This window comes from Meriones unguiculatus, chromosome 6 (assembly GCF_030254825.1).
Source record: "Meriones unguiculatus strain TT.TT164.6M chromosome 6, Bangor_MerUng_6.1, whole genome shotgun sequence".
In the NCBI taxonomy this organism is placed as follows: domain Eukaryota; kingdom Metazoa; phylum Chordata; class Mammalia; order Rodentia; family Muridae; genus Meriones; species Meriones unguiculatus.
In genome coordinates this window covers 18420798-18447057 of record NC_083354.1, presented here as the reverse complement: position 1 = coordinate 18447057, position 26260 = coordinate 18420798, and the positions used below count along the sequence as shown (strand labels likewise).

The window sequence follows — 26260 nt, the reverse complement described above, 5'->3', positions numbered from 1 at the left end:
GGCATTCCACCAATGAGTTCATAGCTTTTCTTTGTGTATGTGTGTGTGTTCATGTGGGGGGTACAAACGTATGTCTATGTGAATCTGAGGTGTCTTTTCTCAAGAGCCTTTCCCTTGTTTCATTTTTGAGCCAGGGGTCTCTCATTGACCTGGAGCTTGCCAGATAGGCTAGCCTGGCTGCTTGGCAAGGTCCAGGGTCCACCTGCCTGTGCCTTGTCAGAGCCGGGATTATAAATTTGTGCCACCACGCCCAGCTTTTGTTTGTTTTTAAAATGTGGGATCTGGGATGGGACTTACCCATCATGCTTGCCGGGAAACACTTCACTGACTAAGCCATCTTCCCAGCCTTATAGGGTCTATTACTACAGGAGCTTGCTGAGTTGGGGACATTGGCTTCAAATTCAATATCCTGTGCCTCAGCCTCCCAAGTAGCTGGGACCACAGGTGGCTCCCCACCTCTTTTAAACAGGATGTTTGGCTGCAGGGCACATCCCTGACATCTGCAGGGAATGCAGCTGGACAGACACCTGGTTTAAGCACAACCTTCTGGGGCCTGTCATGACCTATGACCTGTGTGGCGTGTGATAGGAAAGGCTGAGCCAGTGAGTCTGTCTCTGGAGCTCACTCCCCTCTCCAGATTCCCTCCCTCTCCCTCTCCCCGCCCCCCTTCCTCCCTGGAACTTCAATCAAGGGGCCAAGAGCAAAGCTTCCAGTGAGCTCCAGTGAGCTTCTGACCTGTCATTCTGGGGCCTGAGTCAGGATCATGATAGACAGGGTCCTGCCATTTTGCAAGCTGAAATTAGGGAAGAAGGAGCACTTCTGAGCTAAACGGGAGATGTTTAAATCCATGGAAAGAACATCCATCTACTCGTGTGTGTGTGTGTGTGTGTGTGTGTGTGTGTGTGTGCGCGTGTGCGTGTGTGTGCGCGCGCGTGCGCGCGCTCAATAAAAGGGGGCTAGCCCTTAAATCAAAAGAGAATTACGTAAGGATGGTCACCTGGGGCCCAAATGCAGAGCAGCAGAGTCATGTCACTTGAGAGTCCCAAGGGACCTCCGTTGTGCGCAGCATGCAATAAAGCAGTATAGACAGAGCTGACCTTGGTGTCTTCAAGTAGAGACGGCCTGACATTCTGCAAGTTAAAGGAGGTGGCGAAGCAGTTTCAGGAGCAGCTTCCATTTAAGAAAAAGAAATAAAGCCCTTGGTGCTTTTAAAAAGACAAGGTTCATTCGATGATTTTGTTATTTTTGTTTTTTAAAGTGATTCCAGGGTTGGGGGTGTGGCTTAGCTGTAAACCCCAGCACTGAAGGCAGGAGGATAAGAAATTCAGGGCCAGCCTGGGATACAATGAGGCCCAGTCTTAAAGCAATCCAGCTTCCAAGTTGCAGAGGGTAAAGACGCTTGCTGCCAACCTGACAATGTAAGTTTGGTCTCCAGTACCCACATGGTGGATGGTGGAAGACTCTAACCTGAAAGCTGTCTTCCGACCACCAGCATGTGCTCTCCCCTCCCCCACATACTCACAGGAAAATAAATAAGAAGAATCTTAGCAGAATGGGTCACGGTGGTGGTGGCGGTGGTGGTGCAGGCAGCAGAGCGGTGGCTGCAGCTACAGCACTTAGCAGGCGGAAGCAGGCAGATCTCTGAGTTCGAAGCCAGCCTGGTTTACAGATCAAGTTCTAGGACAGCCAGACTACACATAAAAACCCTGTCTGGGGGTGGTGGGGGGAGAGTAAAGACTCTTAAAATTTCAGGAAACAAAACTTGGGGCGCTGGGGAGATAGCTCAGTGGTTAAGAGCGCTTGCTGCTCTAGGGCACACGCACTCAGGCCTCAGCACCCGGATGGTGGCTCACAACCGTCTGTAATTCCAGCTCCAGGGGCTCCTACACCCTCTTCCAACCTCTGCAAGCAACAGGAGTGCAGGGGTAAGCATTCATTCATACATTTGGCAACACACTCATAGAATAAAGTCTGAAATATTTTCTTAAAAAAAAAAAAAAAGTAAAACTGATAGTGAAGTCGAAGAAGAAAGGCGAGACACAGAGCAGCTGGGGGGATGCTCAGCGGTTAAAGGGACTTGCTGCTCTTCCAGGGGACCTGGGGTCAGTTCCAGCCCCCACGGCAGGTGGCTCACAACTGCCAGCTCCAGGGCATCTAGCTCCCTCTTCTGGCCTCCCTGGCACATTCTCTAAACAGAGTGGATCCAAGAGACCTGACCGTTTGCAAAGCTTATGTACTAGGAGATGGAATGACACCATTATTATTTATTATTACTATTTTCTTTTTCTAAAAGCTGGAGAGGGGTGGGTGAGTAGGTGGGCAGTAGAATGCTTGACTCTCATACTGTGTGTTTGACCCCCAGCATTAGGAAATACTGAGAAGAACGAGAATAATGGTGATCACTGTCATAACAACAAGAAAGAAACATCTGGCGAAAGGTCGGGTTTAAATTCCATATATAAAAATCAAATTAAAACTGGGAGAAAAAAGAATGTATTGGTTTACATCAGAAAGCAATATACTTAGGATGGCAAAATGGCTCAGTGGCTAAAGGAGCTCTGCTGTCAAGCCTGATGACCTGGGTTTGATCCCCTGAGGATTCGTGGGATGGAAGAGGAGAGCTGACTCACTCAAGTTGTTCCCAGACTTCCACACACACACATGCTGCGGTATGTGAATGCCCACACTCATTCATGAGCATGCGCGCGCGCACACACACACACACACACACACACACACACACACACACTCAGATGTGTACAAATGCACCCGGGTACATTACTTTCAACACATTTATACATTTTATATACTTATTTCAATAATTGCTACATATTACGTTGTCCTGCTGAACTTGTCTTCAACATCACAATTTCAAATCATTGTCCAAATATTCCGGGGAGAACCTTGTAAAGTTGAGTTAAATGTTCTCTGCAGAGGTAATTCTTCTCTCCTTTAGTTCTCTGTGGTGCTGGTGGCCCATTCCGTACCCATTCCAAGCACACACTCCTCTGTTCAGCCGTACCCTAAATCCATCTTTGTATTCAAGAAAAGGTCTCCTGTGGCTCAGGCTGGCCTTGAACTTGCTGTGTAACTGAGGATGAGCTTGAACTTGTGATCTTCCTATCTCTGCCTCCCTAGTGCTGGGAGTACCACCAACATGGTGGCGCCAGGTGAGTGCCACCTCTCCTGAGTTCCAGCCCTGCAATCCTTGTTCCAGAAAAAGAAGTAAAATTTCCGAAGAGCCTAGCTTTAGATAGGGTCCAAGAGTTTTCCCAAGCAAGCTTCTGTTCACAGTGGGCCTCTGTTCTAGAAGCCTTCCTCTGATGGATGCTTCCGCTGAAGAAGCACCACCCACAGGAGAAGAACAGGGCTGCAGGCTCTGGTGGAGCTGGAGATTTGATGCAGTATTAGCTTGGACAAGTCACTTCAATCTTTCTCCATTTAGTTTTCAAGACAGTGCCCCTCCAGGGGTCTTTCATGAGACTGTTTCTCCAACCAAGGACCGTGTATGGATATAATCTAGAACTCCTGCTTGGATATAGCCCATGGTAGCTTAGTGTCCAAATGGGTTCTCTAATAAGGGGAACAGGGACTATTTCTGACATGAACTCAACGGCAAGCTCTTCCACCCCTACCCCCCGCCCGAGGGAGGAGCAGCCTTGCTAGGCCACAGAAGAGGACATTACAGCCAGTCCTGAAGAGACTTGATAAGCTAGGGTCAGATGGAGGGGGCGGAGGTCCTCCCCTGTTAGTGAACTTGGAAGGGGAGAAGATAAGGGAGGGAGGGTGGGATTGGGAGGGAATGAAGGAGGGGGCTATGTCTGGGACATAAAGTAAATAACCTGTGATAAATAAATAAATAAATAAACAAGGCAGTGCCCCTCTATATAACCCTGGTCTGGTCTCACTCTGTAGGCCAGGTTGGCCTAGAACTCACAGATCCATCTGCCTCTGCCTACACACTGCCAGGATTAAAAGCCAGACCATTTTAGTATTCTTGACTTAGAATGGCTCAGTTTAGTTTTCTTGACTTCTAAGGAGCTAAGAAGGTCGTGGGGAAGACAAAGCATGACCCCCTCCCCCACCCCCCCCATACCTAGAAAAGGTAAACACAGACACCTGTGAAGATAGATGCAGGCTGGGGGAATTAAGCAGGATATGGTATGACAAGCCTGTTTCCTGAGCACCTACTGAAAGCGTTCCCCTGTTGACAATTCTTAAACTTTGTTGTGAATGCCCGTGGAGAGTTCTTTCATGCTATTGCCATGGAAACTAATTTTCTTGCCTGATCTTACTTTTCTGGTTGGGAATTTACCCCCCCCCAATGTATTAGTGAGGATTGTTTTAAAAATCAGTATTTATTCATATAATACACTTTTATAAAAATTTGTTTTTGTATCTAGCTTCCTCCCTTTCTTTGCAGTGAGGCCCGGCTCCAGCGCAGTTAATTATGCTAAGGTATGCTTGGGGCTCTTACCCGCACAGTGCCATCGCATGTCTGTGGCGGAGGGGGGCGGTGAGTTCACCTGAATGGAGCCATCGTGTGTGGGGGCGTGGGGCTCACCTACACAGCGCTTCCATGTGTCTAAGCTAGGGTAAGTTTCCCAGTTAGGAAAGAGGTTTCTTCACAGTGACCACGGCTTTGACTGAGGGAACCACCCTTGAGAAAATGTTTTCCTAAGGTTGGCTCCTAAGCAAGTCTGTGGGGGCACTTTCTTGATTCATGATTGGTTCAGGAGGGCTCCGCCCACCGTGGGGGGTGCCTTCCCTTGGTGGTCCAGGGTTGTATGAGAAAGCAGGCTGAGAAAAGCCAGTACGTTGCACTACTGACTGGTCCTTGCTTCCAGATTCCCGCCTTAAGTTCCTGACTGACCTGCTTCATGATAGACTTTAACTGTAAGCTGAAATAACACCCCCCCCACCAGGTAAGGATTTCTTAAATCTTTAAGATTTATTCTAATTTTTAAGGTATAGGTGCCTATGTCTGTGTTACCTGCCATTCGTGTGCAGTTCTCACAGAGGCCAGAAGAGGTCACTGGATGCCCTGGAAATGGAGTTACCGGCAGCTGTTAGTGCCTGACATGGGTGCTGGGAAATGATCTTTGGTCTTCTGGGAATGCAGGAAGCCTTCTTAACTGCCGAGCCATCTCTCCAGCCCTAAAGATAAAAAAATTTAAAAAAAAATATTTTGGGGCCAGACAGATATTACAGCTCAGTGGATAAAGGCATTTGTTGTCAAGCTGGACAACTTGAGACCATCAAGTTGGTTTCATCAGTGAGACCCATATGGTGGCAGGAGAGAACAGGGTTCCGGAAATCTGTCCTTTGATACACACACACACATACATGCACACGCACACACTTGCATGTGTGAATTTCAAAAGAAAGTTATTATATTACAACTAAAAAATATTTGTTAAATTAGTAAAAAGAAAAAAACACCCACAATTTAGTGAAAAATCTAGAGAACATAATCTCTCATTCAAAATAAACTAAGAGTAAGACAATCAATAAATTTATCCAAAGCTTGTAGTTTCATCTCTTGGGAGGCTGGGGTACTGTCAGAAATCAGGAGGTCAAGGCCAGTCCTGGGGACATAAGACCCTTCTCCTACACAGAAAAACTAAAAGAAAAAAAAAAAAGCACCAGGGCTCCCCCAAGTAAATTAGAACTTGTGATCACAGTAGCCCAAACTTATACTGCACGCCCTGAGTGGAAAGGTCCCAAGGAGATTCTTGGTGAAAGTAGCAGATCACATGACCAGATATGGTCAGTTATATACTCAAACAGAGACAAAGGCCCAGACCATGAAGAGGGAGACAGAAGGAACCTTAATAATGGTGGGCTATCAAGCACTCCTGGGAATTTCAAAAACACTCATATAAAAGTACTGACGACTCTACGTGCAATTCAGGGGCTGGGCTACCTGGTTTCACCCAGAATCTCACCTCTGAATCCCTGACCTAGAACACAGGGATGGGTGGAGGGATGAGGGAGTCACCTCTGTGAACCGTTTTCACATGTGTTTAATTTCTCACTCATGTCAGAATATTTTATAAACAAAGGAATTAAAAATCAGAAAAATTAATATTGTATAGTCAATTTCATATGCTAATAAATCTAATAAATCTGCTTAAACATAAAACATATATATATTACAGGCTGGAGGGTTAGCTCAGGTGATAGAGCGCTTGCTAGCCTCCACAGCGCCACACTGGGTGTGGTGGTGCACACCTGCAATCCACCTGTTGGAAGGTAGAGGTAGGAAGATCATAAGTTCAAGATCATCCTGGGTTATATAGGCAAGGTTGAGGCCAACCTGGGCTTCATGAAACCTTGTGTCAAGAAAACAAAACAAAATGTAGAAAGGAATTATGTTATAAAATCACGAATAAATGAGCTGGTGGGGGTACATTCTCATCCAAGTTCTGACTGCTTAGGTTGCCAGTACCTCATCTCCCCCCCCCCACATACACATAGTCCAGGATGGCTTTAAAATCACTATGTAGCTGAGGGTGAACCTAAGCTTCTGAATCTTCAGCCTCTTCAACCCAAATGCTGGGACAATAGACATGGACCACTTCACCAGGTTTATGCTGTGCTGAGAATCAAACCCAGGGCTCAGTACATGCTGGGTAAGTTCTCCACCAACTGAGCCCCATCACTAACCCCTATTTTTATTTTTATTTTTTTAATGTGGATCAATGAATTTGAGCCCAGCCTGTTTGGTCTATGAGCAAGTTCAAAGGCATCCAGAGATGCACAGAGAAACCAAACCAAAACCCTTAAATAACAATAAAATCAACAATTATTCTCAAGGCAGTTTTCAATATATCTCAAATTACTATACTACTGGTTATGCTCCAGTATCAACACAGAAAAATCTGGGGGTTTGAGATCAGCCAGAGTTAGATAGATTTTGTTAAGAGAGAGAGATTTTCAGCAAGCATCTCATTGCCTTGTTGAGAGAGATAAAGTGTGAGAAAAGGAGATACAGGAGATTTTTTAGTTCAAGACCAGCCTGAGCAATAGAGGGATCTTATTGAGAGAGAGACTGAGACTTCCCACATTTCGAGGTACTCAGCTCCTAATGAGGCTGCCCATGGACATGATGATGGCTTAGGCGTGTGTCATTACTTTTGACCTAAAACCTAGTTGTTAAACCTGTTTGTAAGCTTGGCTTTCCCCCTTGCTACTGTCTGCCCCTGAGTTCTTAAAAATGCCTTTCAGAACTCTGAAGGTGGCACACCTGTGTGACATAAGGAGCCGTGTCTGTGCACACAGAGGTCACGCCTGGTGTGTCAAAGGCTTGGAAGGTTCTGAGCTGTTTCCTGTCTACTCTGTGCTTGTGCAAACCTTCTGTCACCCCTCCTCCTCCTCCTCCTCCTCCTCCTCCTCCTCCTCCTCCTCCTCCTCCTCCTTCTCCTCCTCTTTCTTTTCGCTTCTAATTCTATGTTGTTTGTTTTTGCTAATCGGGTCTCACTCTTACCCAGACTGGCCTGCCCTCCTGGGATGAAGCATTCCTCTTGACTCAGCTTCCGGAATACTTAGGAATACAGGTGTGCACCACCATTCACTGCTGTTGTTTTGTGGGTGTGTGGGTGGGTGTGAACATGTATGTAGAAGCCATGTAGATACATACATGTACATACATATGTGTACATGTATGTAGAAGTATGTAGATCTTCCTTCTTAAGACTTAAATTATTTTATTTGATTATTTTATATATAGGACTGTTTTACCTGAGTGTATCTATGTGTATCACATGCACACAGTGCCCTGAAAAGTCAGAAGGGGTTGGCCTATGTCCTGGGACTGAAGTTAAAAACGTTTGTAAATCTGGTGCTGTGAGTTTGAGGCCAGTCTGGTCATCGAAGCGAGTTCAGGGCAGCCAACAGCCAACAGCCAAGGCTACATAGAGAAACTTTGTCCTGGTTAAAAAAAAAAAAATGCTTGTGAGCTGCCATGTAGGTGCTGAGAATCAAATCCTGATCCTCTGGAAGAATAGCCAGCGATCTTAACCACTGAGCCATCGCTTCAGGCCTCTGGCCCCCCCACCCCCTTTTTTTTTTCCTAGTTAAGATGTCTCACTAGCCCGAAACTCATGGTCTAGGCTGGCCACTGAGCCCTAAGCTTTTCTGCCTGTCTCTGCATTCCCAACGTCCCATGACAACTCCCTTTTTCCGAATTGGTTTTGGAGCTCTAACTGTGTTGCCCACACTGGCAAAGCAGGTAGGTCCTCCAGGTGAGCCACCCTAGAGATTACCTGTCATCAGTATGCCTGACCATAGAGCCAGCAAGGTCTGGTGTGGTTGTGCCTCTTGTGCCCGGCCTATCTCCTGTGGAAGGAATTCTGTTCTTTACTGCTCTAACAGTGGGAACGGTTACCAAAATTCAAAGATGACTTCCTTTCAGATTGCCATGAGATGGCTCAGAGGATAAAGGCTCTTGCTGCCAAACCTAACCGCTGGAGTTCAATCCCTGCCACCAACATAGCGTGGGAAGAGAACCAACTCCCACAAGTTGTCCTCTGAACTCCACACGTGTACAAAGGTATGTGTGCACCCCTTATTTTTTTTTTTTAAGAATTGATGTAATTCACATACCGTAAGATTCTTGCTTTTAAATGTACAACTCAGTAGTTTTGGATCTAGTCAGTTTTACTACCATCATCAGTACTTCCGGGATGTCCTTGGACACTCCTACCCCCACTCCAAGACAAGCTCCTTTGGTCCCTGAGCAGTCACTCCACACCCAAAGAAGCCAAGATCTTCTATTCTCCCTCTGCCTCGTTCTCTACCTCCCCCTGCCACACACATGGAATCGTGCTTTGTGAACTTTGGCACTGACCCCTTTCACATACCTAGTTTTCCTAGGTCCTTCTCTCTTGCAGAGTCTATCAGCATTCACTCCTTTTCCTGGCTTGGCCACAGTGTTCTATAGGTGGGTACCACATTAAAACAAGCAACAAAACCCTTCCTAGCCAAGCTGATGACTTTTTTACTATCCTTCGCATCTCTAGCATCCTAGGTTCACGTGAAGGATGACGTCTGAGTCTCACGATTTTCCGTACCCTGGAACTTTTCTTCCTGGACCCTTCTTCCTCGGACACTGGGACCTCAGGCAGGTGGAGTTCACTTCCTCAGCGAGTTTACTTCACCAGGCATCAGACTTCCTAATGCTGCTTAGGAATCTGTGTTCCTTTCTCTCCTCTCCGAGGCTACCTGGTTTCCTGAAACCGGACACTGCAGAGTTCCAAGCTCTCTCTATTCTTGCTTTCCCAAGGAAATGAATCCAGGTTTAAAGGACGGGTGGAGGAAATATTTTCAAATTTCCTCACAATCCGGAAAGAAAATAAAAAGGATTTCCTTTGGGCCACGATTCTGTGATTGTGATGTTTTATGCAGATAAAACATTTCTTTAAAAAAAGAAAAAAGGAAAAAAAAAAACTTCTGGGAAAATCATGAGACTTGTGCGTGGGAGCTAAATCGACGCTAGGTTTCTACTTAAAGAGACGCGAGAGCAGTTTCCTGGTGTCCCCGAAGTGTTTTCATCCCGTCTCCCTGGGGACAGCCGGGACAGCAGCGTGCTCTGCAGGCTAAGGAGGCGGCAGAACTACAGGATCCAGAGGCCTTTGGAAACTCTTGTAGTTCCACGCCTGTTGGCTACCTCGGCTTCCCTGAGGAGTGACGCTGTGAAAACAAACTCTGATTGGTCAGGCCTGTGCTGAATTCTCCATTTATGGACAGATTGCCCGGCCCGAGCCCAGCCTGAGCCTGAGAAGAGTTCGGATTAAGTGTTGAGAGAAAGAGGGTCCAGGCAGTCAGTTGGATGAGCAGTCCCGCAGAACGCACCAGGGCGCATCTCTAGACGTTTGGGGATCGGCAGGTCCGAGTGTGCACCGGCCCTCGCTTTCACCTAGCGACTCTGATCCCGCCTGGATGGAGTCCCCTCTGGGTTTCCATTGGCTCCTGTGAGTGCTTGGGTGTCGGGAGCTTGTTTTTTGGCGAAAGGACCCAACTTTTGAAGTTCGCCCCGGAGACCGCGTTCCAGCCAGAGCGCCTAGGCAGCCGGACCCAGCGGAGGCGCGACCGCGGCAGGAGTCACCATGGTGAGTTGGCTGCGCCGAGTCCCAGGACTCCTGACCCTGGGATGGGGCAGGAAGCCCCGGAGCGGGCACCTACCTTGGGCATGCTGCCCAGGCCAGGGGGTGGAGAAGGTGGACGCGGGAATAATGCACTTCTGGAGCGCTGATTTCCTGCTGTTTGCTGCAAACCGGGTCTTGTCCGGGAAGAGGGACCGAGGGGGGCAAGAAAAACTCTCTGAAAGTGGCTCTCTGCGCAGAGAAAAGTTTTGGTGGCAGTGCTGCTGTGGCTGCCAGCTGTCGGAAGCCAGAGCATGGGCACATCTGTTTTTACCGCACAGCCTTGGGGCCGGGGATCCTCTTCTCCTTCAGAGAAGGTGGGGGCTACCCCTGTGTCCCTCAGGTCCTCTCCCCCGGGCGGGCACTGGTGTGAGCTCCCTGGCAAGCTGATCCGGCAGCTGTCCCCTTGGCTCTGAAGGGCACCCAGGCGCCTAGCCCCTCCTGCACTGGTGATGGGCTGAGCGCTGCACAAAGGCAGGCGGGGGCGCCAGGTACCGCGGAGCACCTGGAGGCAGCCGGGGCTGCCGCGACCCTACGGCGACAGCGTGCAGCAGCAGCCGCACTGGCGGGGAGCCCAGGCCTGTAGGGTCCTCGTGTGGGCAAACACCTCCTGCCTAGGGCCGCACCCGGCCCCCGGCTCCAGAGGACCGCCACCCTGCTCCATGCGCCGCAAGGCTCCGGGAGTGCCCCCGGGTTTTGTTTCCCTCTTGGCACTTTGGCGTGGACTCTCTCTAACTCGTCTGAGACTTTTGTCGCCACGCCACCGGGAGGAGGCCCCAGCCCAGCTACCTTCTCCTCTCTCAGTCCCAGTAACCTTAGCCACATCCCCCGGGTTCTCCTTTCCTTTCGAAGGACAAAAGCAAAGGCTGAATTTGGGGGAGATTGCCAGTCCACCCAAACCAAAAGAAAAAAAAAAAACTTAACAAAAGTTTTAGAAGGCTTCAAAGTTTCCACGCTTGCTTCTCGGTGGAGGAACTTGTCCTCCCGGCTTTGTCCTTGTTTACTGCCGGTGAGGGTGAAGCTTACCGAGAAAGATGCCTAGAGCGGAGCGCTGGCTGGAGAAATCCGCGTCCCCAGCGCCAAGCATCAGCCGCGCAGGCGGGGGGGGGGGGGGGGAGCCCACTTTCACTCCACAAGCAGCCCTTACCCTGGCTCTGTTTATTCAAAAACAGAAAAAAAAAATTTTTTTTTTCTTTTTTCAAAAAACAAATGAAACCTTTAGAAGGCACCCTGGCATCAAGCGTTTACTTTTCTCATAGTTTACAATGATGTCACCTTTGCCCCCGAGGGAGAATACTTCATTTATAAATAAGCTTCCTCGGCCAGTTTTGAGGTTTCAGAAGTCAGTCCACTCTTCTAGAGTGCCCTGAGCTGTGGTTGGGTGGAGTTTCTCGGGCCTCTGACCGCTTGAACTTGAGCAGTGTGATAGTCCCCAAGAATTGCTGTAATTACTTTCCATGGTTCAATATTTCTAAAAAAAAAAGAAAAAGAAAGAAAAAAAAAGAAAAAAATCAATGTGTTTATGTCAAGGACTTGAATTTTACTGAATTTAACTCCTTAAGTGGTACCTTGAGAAAATGAACTTTCCTCTTTTGCTTAACTCACTTTTTGTCTGGGTAGACCCAAATTTAGCCTGTGGTGTGTTTTCCAGAGCCGTGGGAAAACTCACTGGATCTGGCTCCTTGCAGTTGGGGCAGCTTGACCCACGCGAGGTGGAGGGGGTGTGTCTGAGAGCCCCTTTCACGGCTGATCTCTCTGATAGGATAGACGGGGTGGAGTCACCTCCTCTGGGCTTCCCTGCCAACAGCACAGATGGGCATGTTGTGAGGCCACTGAGAGGCTATCTGTGTGCATCAGATATGGGTGCCCGGAAAAGCTGAAACAGCTGGCAGTCCTGAAATAGACGTGCCATGGGCAGAACCCTGGTGTCTCGAGTCATTGGGACAACATTAAAGGGATTGCTTCTTCTGTGACCTGAAAGTGTGAGCGGGCTTGTCAGCTGGGTGAAGTCACCTCAGAGCAGGTACCCACCTCTCGGTCGGTAGGAGCCCCAGGAGAACGCTCGGCGTTTATGTAAGAAGGCTTAGGCTGAATGGAACTTCTGTGTTCTGCCTCTGTCTGGGCCTGCCCAGTTGAATCCCTCAGCTGTTTAGGACAGGAAGGGATGGGCCATTACCCTTGGTGGGTGTGGCCAAGAATTAACACAGAGCCCAGGCCCTGGGCCAGGCCTCCGGAAGAACACCTGTACTGCGAACTCTTCCTTGTGCTTGCGAGATGGTTACTATTGATTGGCGAGCTGGTGGGATTTAGAATCATCACAGAATGGGACCTTTGGGCATAGCTGAGAGTTTCTAGCTGAGTTTGGTAGAGGCGGGAAGACCCATTCCGTGGGCTGGAGGTCCCAGGCCAGATAAAAAGGAAAATGGGAGCTGTGCGCCGGCAGCAATCGCTCCCCACTTCCTGCCTGCTGGGACAACGTGACAGCTGCCTCTGGTGCTGGCAGCCATATCTCTTCCACTTTGATTGAACCGTACCCCCTCTCCTCTAACAGTCAGCTCAAACATGCCCTTTTGTGAGTTTCTTTAGTCAGGAAATAAGAAAAGTAATTAATTGTGTGTATGTGTGTGCAGAGAGAGAGAGAGTTTTTTAGGAAGGTCGGGGAGCATATGATTAGACTCTCCATCTATACCTAATGCCTTATGACATACTCACTTGTGACTCATGATGTAAATTGCCACTCCAGACTCGAACACGATGTATTGTACACTTCTCCCTCATATTCATTAACTATGGGACACTAGTTCATCTTGGACAACACAGACTATTTCACCAGGTCATAGTTATTGTACCCTTTTCATTAGGCTCGAAGAGGTGAAAAACAAAAACTTCCATACATTATCATAAATGAGTAAATGTCATTTAGAGGAATATAGAAATGCCCCGTGGCTCTAATAAATAGCAGTGTATGGCTAAGGCTTCCTTCGTGCCCTCTGGCTTTATCATACGTGATGGGATAGCCCCGTGGGTGGCCATGGTCTCTTGGTTGTGTGATGGATGAAAACCTATGGATGTGAGTCTGCTTTCTGTCTTGGCCCCCAGAGTATGATTCATAGGGTTTCTGTTGAACAAAATATGCAGAGACGATTGAATAAATGTCACTTGGCCATTATCTTTGGAAGTGTCTAAGCTATATACCCTTTTCTTTGCTGCATATTATTCCTGAGTTGCTAGCAGGCACAGCATGCATAAATTCAGCATTGATTGATGATCGATTATTGATTGATTGGAGACAGGGTTTCTCTGTATAGCCCTGGCTGTCCTGGAACTCACTTTGTAGGTCAGGCTGGCCTCCAACTCAGAGATTCCCCTGCCTCTGCCTGGGGTCAAAGACACGTGCCACCACAGCTGGTTGCAGAACTGATTTACAACTTAGGGATCTGGTAGATAGCTGATCAAGGGTAAGTTAAGTTCCTTGGGGTGGAGGCTGGTATGTGTTTAGTAAGTCTGGAATCCATTTGGAATGTCTTCTGGGAAGTCATCCTGGTTCGTTTCCATTGATTATCAGATTCTAGGAGTCCACTGGCCAAAACTACACAATTCAACTGAATGGGAGAGGAGGGGGTAAGCTTGATGATAGGGGGAAGGTTAAGGAAAGTTAGTTCAGGATACTACTACCTTGGTGGGCTAGCCCACGGCTTCCTCTCTTGGAAGAGAAGTTGGGCACTGGATGGACAGAGATGAGGCATGGGAAGGTAAAGGCTGTCCCAACTCCATCCTGCTGAGGACTCCAGTGGTGGGAATTCCAGTGACTGTGAAGGCCAGGAGACAACCTGGCTCTGGAGAGTTAACAAGAAATACACGTCCCATTCAAAGAGACACCATGATTCCGTTGGCCGTGGTTACCCTGACATTACCAGGTTATCTCCTTTGTAGACGGCCAGGCAAGCTAGCTCTTGCGCTGCTCATTTTCAAGTAGCCTGGTGTCACTGAAAGGCCAAGCACGCTCATCTGTGGGTCACCTGCTTGCAGCCACTACGAGCTCGGTGTGGTGTCCCATGAACCACAAAGCTTCCTCCATCTACTTGCGAGCCGCAAGGTCTAAATGGCAGCTGCTTCCTCAATAATGATGTCAGTGTTCACAGCTATCTCCACACGGTTCCCCTGGGCCTTGCTGGAGAAGGCGGTTGCCAGATATTTTGTACCTGTGGAATCTGGCAGCTTAAACAAGGGAAGTACCCGTGTAGGAGCTAATTGGAACTGTCAGAACAAGAGTGACGGCTTGTGAGTGGCGAGGCTGCACCTTCAGCTTCTCCTTTACCCTTCACCCCTCTGCTTCAGTGAACTGCCCCAGCTGGTAATGTTGCAGGACAACCCCTGCTCCTTTCACAGTGCAGGAACTTGAGGTCATTTCAAGCGTTATCTTTGAGGCTAGAGAGCAAGCATCCGTGAGCACTCTCGTGGCCACAGATTTGACTCTGTGCTTCTGGTGTGTTGTGAAGTCACGTGAGACTGTGCGGAAGACCGAGAAGAGCTTCTCATCTGCTGGTGAAAGAGGACTAGAGTCCCAGTGCTTGGGAAGAACACACGGCAGCTTCTCATCAGCATGCACAGGGCAGAGTGTCACTGTGTAGCCCAGGCTGGCCTCCAACTTACAGTCCTCCTGCCTCAGCCTCCCAAACCACTGGTGTCACAGGCACGGGGCTCATAGACAAGTGTAAGACATTCTGAACCTCACAGTAGGATATGTAGTTATGTACAGTCAGGCTTTTCCAAATCTGAATTTGTAATATATATATATATACATATATATATATATACATATATATATTAGTATAGTTATATAAAATTTATATTAAGTTATGTATAGAAATTTAACCACATAATGGTAAAACCACAAGTTTCTGCATCTTTGTTGAATATGTAGGCATATCTATATATATTAAAAGCAAATTACTCAAATATATATCTATGTCCATCTATCTACCTATCTATCGATCTATCTATCTATTTCTCTATGTATCTAATCTTAAGAGGTCTTTTGCCTGCATTTGTGTCTGTGTACTGTGTACATGACTATGTGCATGCCTGGTGCCGAGGAGGCAAGCAGAAGGCATCTGATTCCTTGAAACTGGAGTTACAGAAGCTGTGATCCTTATTATGTGAAAGCTGAAAATCAAACCTGGATTCTCTGCAAGAACAGCTATTTTTCCAGCCCCATTATTTGCATATATGTATATGTGTATGTGTGTATATTTAAGAAAGATGCAGCAACTTGTATTTTTATCATTTTGTGATTAAATTCTTCTTTTCTGTTTTATTGTTTTGTTTTTTTTCTTTTTCTTTTCTTTGTTTCCCCCCCCCTTTTGGTTTTTGAGACAGGGTTTCTCTGTGTAACCATAGCTGTCCTAGAACCCACTCTACTGACTAGACTGCCCTAAAACTCAGGAGTCCACCTGTCTCTACCTCCCAAGTGCTGGGATTAAAGGTGTGTGCCACACCTGGCTTATCTTATTTTCAGTTGGTTATGTTTGTAGTACTGAGGATCTGCCCAGGCCTTGTGTATATGGGACAAGTGTTGTGGCACCGAACCAAATCCCTAGACCCTGATATTTTTATTTCCCACTTTGCTTGGACTTGGCATTTACAGAGCAAATAAGAGGTTAAAGGTTAAATGCCAATCGTATTAAAAATAAACATCTTGGCCCTGTAAGCGCATTCTGTAATAATAGCAAGCAAATCATGTTCTGAATTTTGTACTTCTGAATTTATTTTGGCACAGCCAACAGCTTTTTTGGTCATCCTGTAAGAATTTTTTTTAACATATTTTTTGACAGTTATATCAAGAAGAGCAGAATTCAAGATCCTTTCCTAAAATAATGGCACTGACTTTGACAAGCCATAGATTTTACTATATAGCACACAGACTTGGTCTTCACTTCTAAGTTCCTGCCTTGGGAACAGATATTGTCATTATTCAGAGCCTTTTCAGTTTTATTTTTCCCCTTGCTAAACATTTGCTTGTTTATTTTTGTGTGTGCACACACCGCTGTGGAGGCTGAAAGGCAACTGCAGGAACCAGGTCTCTCTTGTGGGTCTCGGGGGGTCAAACTCAGGCTGTCAGAGTGCTCTGAAGTCAATCCATGATGTCTTGGGTACAGCCCTTCCCCCCCCCCAACACCCATGTGAAAACCAGCTATGGCACACTGCGGTGGGGAGCAGGTCCTAAGGGCTCCCTGGCTGAAGTCTAGCTGAAGCATGAAGCCTCCATGTTGAGCGAAAGACAATGTCTCCAAAACCAAGGTGGAGAAGTGACAGAAGAAGATATCTTTGCATCCATTTCTGGCCTGTCCATGTGCCCACACGCTTATACCATACACACATGTGGAAAAGAAGACAAAGGACCCCAGGCCTTCATAGAGTATAGTCTAGGGCTGAGAAGGCAGCTCCGTCAGCACAATGCTTGCCTGGCATGCACGGAGCCCTGCTTTTGACCCCCAGTATCATGTATACCTGGTGTGGTGGTTCACGCCTGTCATCCCAGAACTCAGGTGGTGGATGGAGAGAGAGAGATAGAGCGGTAGGAGTCCAGGGCTCCTCTTTGGCTATGCAGGGTGTTTGAGGCCAATCTGGAGGACACGAAAGCCTGTTTCAAAGAGCGAGGAGCAGGGTTGGGGGAGGAGAGGAGGTCATGCAGTTTAATGACTTCTGAGGGCTCGTAGCTAGCTTTTGGCTGAGCTAGTGGCAGAGTACAAATTTTCTGTTCTCAGCCTAAGAAGAGGATGGATTAGAATCTTATTTTCTCAACAGTCTAGACACGACCAAGATAGTTTTGTTTCTGAGCCCTTTTGAGAAGGCCCGCTTGGAGATGAAAGCTTGTTATTTTTGATTCATTGCCGCTTAAAGTGGAAAAGATTATAAGAAATAAAGTCTGCAGCGCTCACCCATAATACCATTGCCCTGCAACACAGTCATCAGTGTATGTTTTTGGGTTTCCTTCCAGTCTATCCCAACACATACTGTTGTTATGTCATTGTAGTTAAGAGGCAACCATATCACCCCCTGTGCTCTGTATTTTTTTTTCCATTTATTTTATAAATCCTTCACCCTGGTAGACATATTCATGGTCTTTGCTGGTGGAATAACACTTCATGTAGGCTGAGAGCCAAGTTGTAACTGTAGAAAAATCTCCACCACAAGGCTGTACAAGAAAACGTTCCTCTGGGACTCACTACAACTGCCATGGTAATGGGCTGTTCATCTTTCTGTGCCTCTGGTGACAGGGACTCCCCCCCCGCCCCCCGCCCCCCGCCCCCCGCCCCTTTGGTGTGAGGTTGGAACAGGCTTGTGTACTCTCATATCCCTAGCTGGGTTCTGATCTCCAAATGTGTGTTGGTGGTGGAAAGGCTCAGCTCTGTGGACCCCAGTCCTGCTACCATCTAAAGGATGGTACAAGACAAGACTTTCTTATGCAAGTCTCAGCTGAGAGGTGCCTTCAACATAATATAAAGGGCTGATAGCCAGAGGTGATGTAAGACTTGGGAAGAGAACAGAGAGAAACTGAGTCCCTCAGTTGAAACTTTCACTGGTCCTGCAGCCCCCACAAGCAATGGGGGATGACAGTGATACCTAGTCATGGCTGTCACTGGTGTCCAGGTCTCTTAACCCAACTACCAGGTCCTATGGCCTTCCCCATAGCTGACACAAAACTTGTGACCCCTGACCCTTGACTTAGGAAGGTCTTGGTCAGGAGCTCAGTTGAGGGCTGAGTTGCTGCCGCTCCTTCACTGTCTGAACATACACCTAGTTCGTTCAGGGATGCAGGGACAGGTATCAGGAGAGCAGAGCCAGCTTCCCTCTCCGTTTTGTGGCCTCCCAGGTAGTCCTGCCTTACTGAGGGGTCCAGGTCTGTCTCCTTTACCATGACGGTACCTGACAGCTGGTAGCTGTTGCTGGAGTTTCTCAGAGCCCTTCACCTTCCTCTTGGCCTCTGGAGCTTCCTCTATGGTAGCCAAGGGTCAGGCAGGAGGCCCAGCCAGGGCAGGGTGGCAGCAGCATTGCCTTTGGGTCTGGGTTCTCCAGCAGGCTCATGTTTTCTAAGCGGTTCCCTCCCTTTCCTCCTGCTCCTGTTTCTGCGATGGCTCTAAAGACAGGCCACGTAGCCGCAGCCACCACAGCAGCTCTCTTGAGTTTCTTCACGTTCTTCCACAGCCTGCCTGGGATCCTTAGTCCAGTTCTCCAGCACACTCATGTGGTTCTTCACGCCCTCTTCCTCGCTCTCTGAACCCTCCACTCCAGGAGCTGGCTTGCAAGTTCATCGTGGCTCCCTGGTAATAGTCTGGTTCTTCAGGGTCTAGAAGGTAATCTCTGCCGGGGAGCAGGTGCGCTAGGTGGTCTGTCCGTCCTGTGCCCCATCCCTGAGGATCCTAAGCTTCTTCCCTGACGGATGGGCTTTCTGCCTGCCTTATGCCTCTTGTTGAAGGGGATCATCAACTCCATCAGGTACTGTCCCATCTTTCAATAGCCCGGGCTTGGAAACCTTCAGGAGTCGGGTCTAAGAACAAGTACTTGTTTAAAATTTCTTCCTTTCATTTTCTTCACCTCCTATTCATGTCTACAGCCCCAGAGAGCTGCTTGCTGCTTGGTATTGATTCAGTTTTTTTTTTTTTTTCTGGCAGTATTTCTGGTAACATCACTTCCTTCAGGCTTTAATCATCAGTCAACATAGGACTAACCTTCATTGGTTACAACCTAGCTCACCTGTTATAAGTTCTGTGGCCTGTGTTTTGACTTTCCTCCCTAGTTGCAGCCTTGGAAATATAAAAGAAAGTTTCTGGAGCATGAAGGTTGAGGCAGGGGGGTTGGGGAGCATCTGAATGGGAGACATAAAGGCAGCCCCCTTGAGAAATGAGCAGCAGGATTAAAATTGTCGTAACAGGCATGGTTGATAGTCATTGTGCCCTGCTCCTTTTCTGACTCACCAAATATGTATTATGTGTCTTCCTTATGTACTGTGCCCTAGGAAGACTTATAGGGCTCATATCACTGTAATATTTTATTGGCTTTATACTTAAAAAATATAATGCAAATGTGATTAAATAGCATTAATTTTAGGCAGCATGGACATAGGTATTTCTTTTTTATTCTGTGCGCTTAAACATTTTTTTTCCAATTAAGAAAAAATGCATATAAACACATACATACAATTCTTTATATAATTTCAGGAGTCTCAGAAAGCTGTGAAACCCACAAAAAAAAATCATTCCTAGGGTTGAAGCAAACATCATTTTTGAGATGGATATTAAGGTGGATGGTCGGTTTTGGATTTCCATTAGGTTATTTTAATTACTTGATATAGGGTAACATCAAGAGCAAGCCCACTGCGTGCTGTATAAAGAGTGACCCAGGGCACGCATACCATGTTGCACAGTACTTACCATCTCTTAATCATCTTGCCATGCTCCAGAGTGTGTGTATATGTTCTTACCATAACAACTATTCCTGACGCTGTGATTTAAATAACAAACCTGGATTATGTCTCAGGATTTTGTATACTAGCTGGCCAGTTCCTATCCAGGCTGGCTCTTCTGATTTCAGTGGTCAGCTGGTGGCTTGGCCAGGAATGCATGATTCAGGATAGCCTTACTCACCTGCCTGGTGGTTGGACCACTTCCAATCTTAGCAATAAAGATGTCATTGCAAACCGGTCTCGGCTTGTTTACGTAGTGGTGGTCACACCTCAGTGTCGCCAAAGCCAACAGGAAGCATAAGTGGCAATACACAAAATTTCCTCTAAGCTTTGTTTGCATCATATTTACCATTGTCCTCATTGGCCAAAGCAAGTTACTTGTCTGTGGCAAGAATCAACGGGAGGATGGATTGAGGGCTGAGATGCAGTCTCTCCCAACCCCCTTAACCGACTGGCTAAATCGGGGCAGGAATAAACCCCAAATCTGTGCTTTTTGAGCTTCTGTATGAGACAGGTGCAGCATTGCTTCTGACCCGTCCTCCGCTGCTCTTTCCAAGGCAAAACTAATATATTAGAGACCTCCAAAACTGCTTTTTTGTTGTTGAAAAGAAAAGGTCAAAGTGATAATTAACGAGAAAAAAAGAAAAATTATTTTATATCCACTAAAGAGAACGCTGTGAAAATAACAAGCATGTAACTGGAGCCCAAACTTAGAGTACCCTGAGTCATGCCAAGCCAGACAGGCCAACTGTCCTTTTGGACTAAAGAATGGAACTCATTGCCTTCCAAGGTGGGGACAAGACTTCTTGCTGCCTTTCTAGCCAGCACTGAGCTGTCCACGTAGAGAAAAACATTCCTCACACAGACAAAAGTACATTTTTCCCCCTGGTTGAAAAGTGTGTTTTGGGACTATAAGATGATTCTCAGAGTAACCTGTGTCACTTCCATATCACGTGAGCCACCAATGATGCCATCTGCAGGCCCCTGTACAATGCAAGCCGTATATACGGTTAATTTATTTTTGTTCACAGGACTTCAAAGAACCATTACTCTACAAATATCTTCCCTGCTCCCTCCCTCCCTCCTCTCCTCTCTCTCCCTTCCTTTTATCTCTTTTAATTTTTTTGAGACAGAGACTTACTTTGTAGCCCAGGCTGGCCTCTACCTCCAAGTTCCTGCCTCCATGCCCCAGTGCCAGGATTGCTAATAATGCAGGCACGTGCCCTACCATACCCAGCTCTTATTTAGTGGAAAGAAACCTAGCTCAGGATAACTCGTGACCCATCTTTCTCTGCCCTCACCTCCCCCTGCTAATTCTGAGGCCGAATCGTAGCTACCGTAGCATTTCATCCACAAATACTCATCCTATTGGGTTTTAAACAAAGCAAGACTTGGCACTCAGGGTGCTTCTTGGGCAGGAAGAAGGGGTGTGTCCCAGACAACCAGAGCTGGTCGCTTCCCTTTTAACTTGTAACAGGAGAGCCCTTGTTTTATGGAATTGTGCAGACATCTGTGGTCACTAAGGAGACTTCCCAAAGTGTGACCCAGTGTCATTCATTCACAGGGACTCTGGCAGTAAGACCTTGGCATTTACTATTGTGACTTACAGGACAAGGTGTCTTTCTAACCCTCTAGTCTGAGCTCTACCAGGAACTGCATTTAAGGCTCAGGAAATTAAGGCACTTGTCACCAAGCCTGACAAACTGAGTTTGATCTCTGGGATCCATATGGAGGAAGAGAACCAAGTCTTGAAAGAGTCCTCTGACCTCCACACACCAACTGTGGCATACACACACCACATACAATAAATAAAAGTAATAATTTCAAGACAAGGTTTCTCTGTGTCGCCCTGGCTGTCCTGGAACTTGCTGTATAGACCAGGCTGGCTTTCAACACAAAGATCTAGCTAGTGGGGTAAGTGGAGGCATGGCAGCAGAAGGTGCTGTTTGTTTCCTGACTAAGCCGAAACACTGAGAGTCACAGCCCTCATCCCACATTCAGGTTTAACATTCTCCTGTGATCGCAAATAGAAATACATCAAATACTAATTAGGGGCATGAAGTTCGGACTTGATGTAAATAACAGAATTCATATCATTAAACTGGCGGAGGATTCATGGGTGTTAATTGTAAAATCAATGTTTACTAATTGAGGACACCTGAAAAGGCAGTTGGTGGGCTCGAGCTACTGGGCTCTGAGTCAGGTTTCTGCACTTTTGTGTTTACTGAGAAGCGGAGGCAGTGGTACGGAAAAGCTAGGCTAGCCTCTTCCTTCCAGTTCTTTCTGTCACCCATCCCCTCTCTGTCACACCAACCACATCCTCCCAGTAGTGTCCCTTCTTGCCCCCAAAAAGCCCCTTGTCTTAGTTTGCTTTCGACTATTCTAACAAAACACTGACCTGAAGGGACTTCGGAAAGATTTTAATCTCACAGCTAGCTCACCCAGTTAAGTCCAAGCAGAAATCAAAAACAATGACTGAACCAGGGGCCATGAGGAACACTGGCTTCCTCAGCCTGCTTTCTTATATAGCTAAGGTCCACCTGCCCAAGGGTGGCAGCACCCACTGTGGGCCGGGTCCCTGCACATTAATTATTAATCAAGAAAATATCCCCACAGTCTTGCCTACAGTCTGATGGAGGTATTTTCTCAAATGAAGTTCCTTCTTCCCCAATGACCTTGCCAGTGTACCGATCCTCCCAGGGTACGGAGGAGCCTGGAACAGCTGGGAATTATCCACAGTGCACCTGCTCAGAGTGAGAAAACAAAACAGAGGCCGTCAAAACAAGAGGAGCTCTCCTCCCACCTCTGCAACTTTCATCCTCCGCTGCCCAGCCCTGCTTAGCACTTCTCTAAGAGAGCAAAGGATCAAGCACTGTCTGTTTTTCTGAGACAATGAGGCACTGTCCTCCTCATCTGAGGCTGTAGAGCCAACCGTCAGCTCTCTGTGACAGCAGTATTTAAGGATCAGTTGAGCAAAGGTGGCTCTGGGTACTGCAGGTGCAAGTTGGCATGACCTTCAAGATCCTGGCCCCACAGCTCTCCTGCTCAGGGTTCGATTCCTCAGTTTGCCCATGGCCTTGCTACCTGCAGATGGTCCGGCCTGGTTGAAACGTATGACGTGGCACTTCCGGGTTGGGTGTTGTCTACAATCACTTTGTCTCTGGCTGGGCTCGACCCTCTCTCCCTCTGCAGACAGCAGTCTAGTTCTCCTTTGGAACCAGCCCTAGTCCACCATTTGGAACTTCCCGGTTGCAAGTTATTGACTTCAAAATCCTATTTTACTCCATCCGCAGAGATCATACAGCTCCGCACATTTTAAGCTTTTCTTCTGATTAATTACTTTTCAGGGTTGACTTCTTTCTCAGTTAGTTTTGCATCCCTCCTCTCATCGCCGGTCCATTTTGCCTGTGTGACATTTGGTGACATGCTTTAGGCAAGTAAGGCACTTGTCACCAAGCCTGACAACTAGGTATGGAGAGAGAGAACCTATTTAAAAGTTTAATGGGAAGGGGCCTGGAGAGATGGCTTAGTGGTTAAGAGCACTGGCTGCTCTTCTGGAGGACCCGAGTTCAATTCCCTGCACCCACGTGGCAGCTCACAACTCCTGTTCCAGGGATCTGACACCATCCCACAGATACAAATGCAGGCAAAACACCAATGCACATAAAATAAAAAAATTTAAAAACTTGGTAAGGCTTTGGAAGTTAGCTTAGGCAATAGACTTAAAACCATGAGGATCTGCGTTCTGTTTACAGAATTCAGTGGGTAAAAAAGCCGTGTCTGGTGGCATGCTTTAGGAATCTCACAGATAGGGAGGCAGAGAGGACTGGATCACTGGGACTTGCTGGCCGAAAAGGCTGCTGATTAACCTTGGGTCTACGAGAGACCTTGTCTCAAAAACTAAAGTGGACAACACCCATGGATCATCCAACAGTGACACCCCTCTTACACACACACACACACACACACACACACACACATTAAAACAAGAAACTCAGTGGAGAAAATATTTGTATTTCTCTATGCCATGTGGAAGTATAAGACATTCTTTAAAACTGCACCCTGCATCTTTATCTCAATAGATGAAAGTAGAGTGTAGAACTGTCACGACAGTGAAGTGCTTCTAAAACCCACTGCAGGAAACCACTGCTAAGGGTCCTTAGCTGAGGGAACAGAAGAGGAGAGAAAGGGCCCTGTGATTCAAGTGTCCTGAACCTTTCTTTTTGGTGGGAATGCTGCAATTGTCTGAGCTAATATAGTACAGTGAGAACTTGTTTATAAAAAACGAAACAAACAGAGAAGCCAAGCTGGAGAGATGGCTCCATGGTTGAGAGTGCTTGCTGTGAAATCGAGAGGACTGGAGTTCAAATCCCCAGTACCTCCATGAAAGCTGGGCATGGCCATATGTGCTCATCATCACAGTGTTGGAGGATAGAGACAAGCAGACCTCTGACCAGCCAGCTTAGACCAAACAGTGAGCTTCAGTTTGGATGAGAGAGCCTGTCTCAAAAAAGTTAGGTCGGGCAAAAGAGAAAGACACCCCACATCCGACCTCCACGTGGACACGAATACCTGCACATACCCCACACATAAGGGCTGGGAATGTCAGTCAGTAGAGCAGTTATCTGGCATATACCAGGTCCTGGCTTCCATCGATAGAACTAAAGAGAAAAACAAACAAACAAACAAACTAACTAACTAACTAACTAACTAACTAACAAAAAAACCAAGGCCAGGGTAGTGTGACTCACACTTTTAATCCCAGCACTCGGGAGGGAGAAGCAGGCAGAACTTTGTGAGTTCGAGGCCAGCCTGGTTTACATAGTGAGTTCCAGGAGGCCAGAACTACAGAGACCATGTCTCAAAAAAACAAAAACAGAACAAGCCAACGAAAAAAGGAAACACCAAAAAGTGAGCAGCAGACCCATTAGGTGGAAGAGGGAACTGAGGGGATTGACTGGCTTTTTGTGTCAGTAGCCAAACAACGTGATGTTTTACTGTTTGGATTTGGGGGACAGCTTGGCTCCTTACATTTTCTAGATAATCCAAACACTGGCCAAGTCCATCAAGTATCAAAATGGGCAAGTTTGCACCAAGTTGGGGCTTTTTATGTTTTTCTATGCATGAATTCTAAGGTTCCATAAAAATGTCAAAGAACGGGTTCCCAGTGTGAATGTTAGGAGCGAACTGGGGAGGAGTCCAGGCCACCTGTGGAGGCCATAAAGATGTCCGATCCCTGGTCACACAGTTTGTAGCGAAGACCTCTGAATTGTAGACATACAGAAATGGAGAGGTAGAGACAGGCGAGGGCAGTTGGGGAGCCTCCTGTCAGCGGGAGGTTTTCAGATGACATTGGTTCATTAAATACTTGTTTATTGTTCTGTACTAGTCGGGCAGTAAACTCCCAAAGAGGACACTGCCCAGCTTACGGCTGGATTTGTTTTCCTCCTCCTCTCCCTCCTCTTCCTCTTCTTCTTTTCACCCCATCACTCAGAAAAAGCTTTGGCCTTAGCGGAATGGGGCAACCAGCTTAGCTGCACTGAGCCCTGCTGTTTCCCCAGCGCGCAGGAGACCCATCCAGTTCAGCTCACTTGCACGAACCCCGCCCTGCAGTGAATGACTGGTGACAGTCGGCGGGCTGAAGTAGACAAGTGATTGTAAACTGGAAATGTCTTCAAAGATTAAAAATAGTCCGGCCCCCCGCCCATATAAAACCGCACTTGGGCTTCCTCTCCAGTCTGCTTTCTTTTAATAGAACAGGATATTAGCCAATGTGGCTGCTGAAGGAAGCCAGGAGGGCCAAAAAGGTTTCTGCATCTAATTCTTGCCACTTCTCTTCCAATCCTTCCATCGGGAGACTTTAAGCCTTGCCTGAGGCTGCACAACCAGTCCTGACTCGTCACTTCAGGGGTGGTGCTGCTCTTCGCTGGGAGAAATTAAAAACAAAATTCTACCAAGGCTCTTTCCACTCGGGTCTCATCCCTGCTGATCAGCTGCCACCGCTGGCAGCTAAGGGCAGCTGAGCTCACTCTCGTCTTGAATCCTGAACTGGAGGAGGGAGGCTCCTGCTGCAGGTTAATGGCATGGGAAGACGGGCCTTAGTAGAGACAATTAGAATGTGAGGTTTACAGCTGTGCTGATTGCTCTGGCTTAAGTTTGGGGGAGGGAGGGTTTACTGCTTTTGGTTAGCCTGCGGCTAACAGGTGCCTCTTGGGATCTGGTTCCTAGGGCTTTTGAGTCTCCTTGGAGGCCTGCTGATAGCTTAATTGTTTTGTTTATTGGGCTGGGTGCAAATTCCAGTAGGTTCACCCGCAGCACAGCAACTTTTCCTTGTTTCCTGGCATTTTCTTTGGCTTCAAAGGGCTCTGAATGTATTAGGTTTGACTTTCTCGCAACAGAGATGTTTCAGACGCTCTGGTGGCACATCTTTAATCATAGCATTCCTGGAGGCTGGGGCAGGTGGATCTCAGAGTTTGAGGCCAGCCTGGTCTACAGAGTTCCAGGACAGCCGGGACTACACAGAGAAACCCTACCTCAAAAAACAGAACAACAAAAAACAAAACAACAAAAAACAGGAGAGAGATGTTGCTGCATAATGCAGAAAATGATTCAATTAAAAAAAAAAGAAAGAAAAACAATATATACTCCA

General features: G+C 47.3%; 1 protein-coding gene and 1 long non-coding RNA gene across 2 annotated transcripts in view; one reads left to right on the top strand and one right to left on the bottom strand.

Annotated features, from left to right (window-relative positions):
• Window positions 1-2834: 2834 nt before the first annotated feature.
• LOC132654599 (uncharacterized) lies at window positions 2835-9687 on the bottom strand. Its single transcript, XR_009592230.1, has 3 exons — window positions 8865-9687; window positions 4994-5157; window positions 2835-3388 (listed from the first exon to the last, which is right to left on the bottom strand). It is a non-coding gene; the product is annotated as an uncharacterized LOC132654599 (long non-coding RNA).
• Window positions 9688-9756: 69 nt separating this feature from the next.
• Myo1e (myosin IE) overlaps window positions 9757-26260 on the top strand; it is a 182885-nt gene continuing 166381 nt past the window's right edge. Inside the window, exon 1 of the mRNA XM_060384821.1 lies at window positions 9757-10112. Within this exon, the coding sequence (XP_060240804.1) occupies window positions 10110-10112 (3 nt within the window). The 5' untranslated portion in view covers window positions 9757-10109. The remainder of the gene's footprint in view (window positions 10113-26260) is intronic.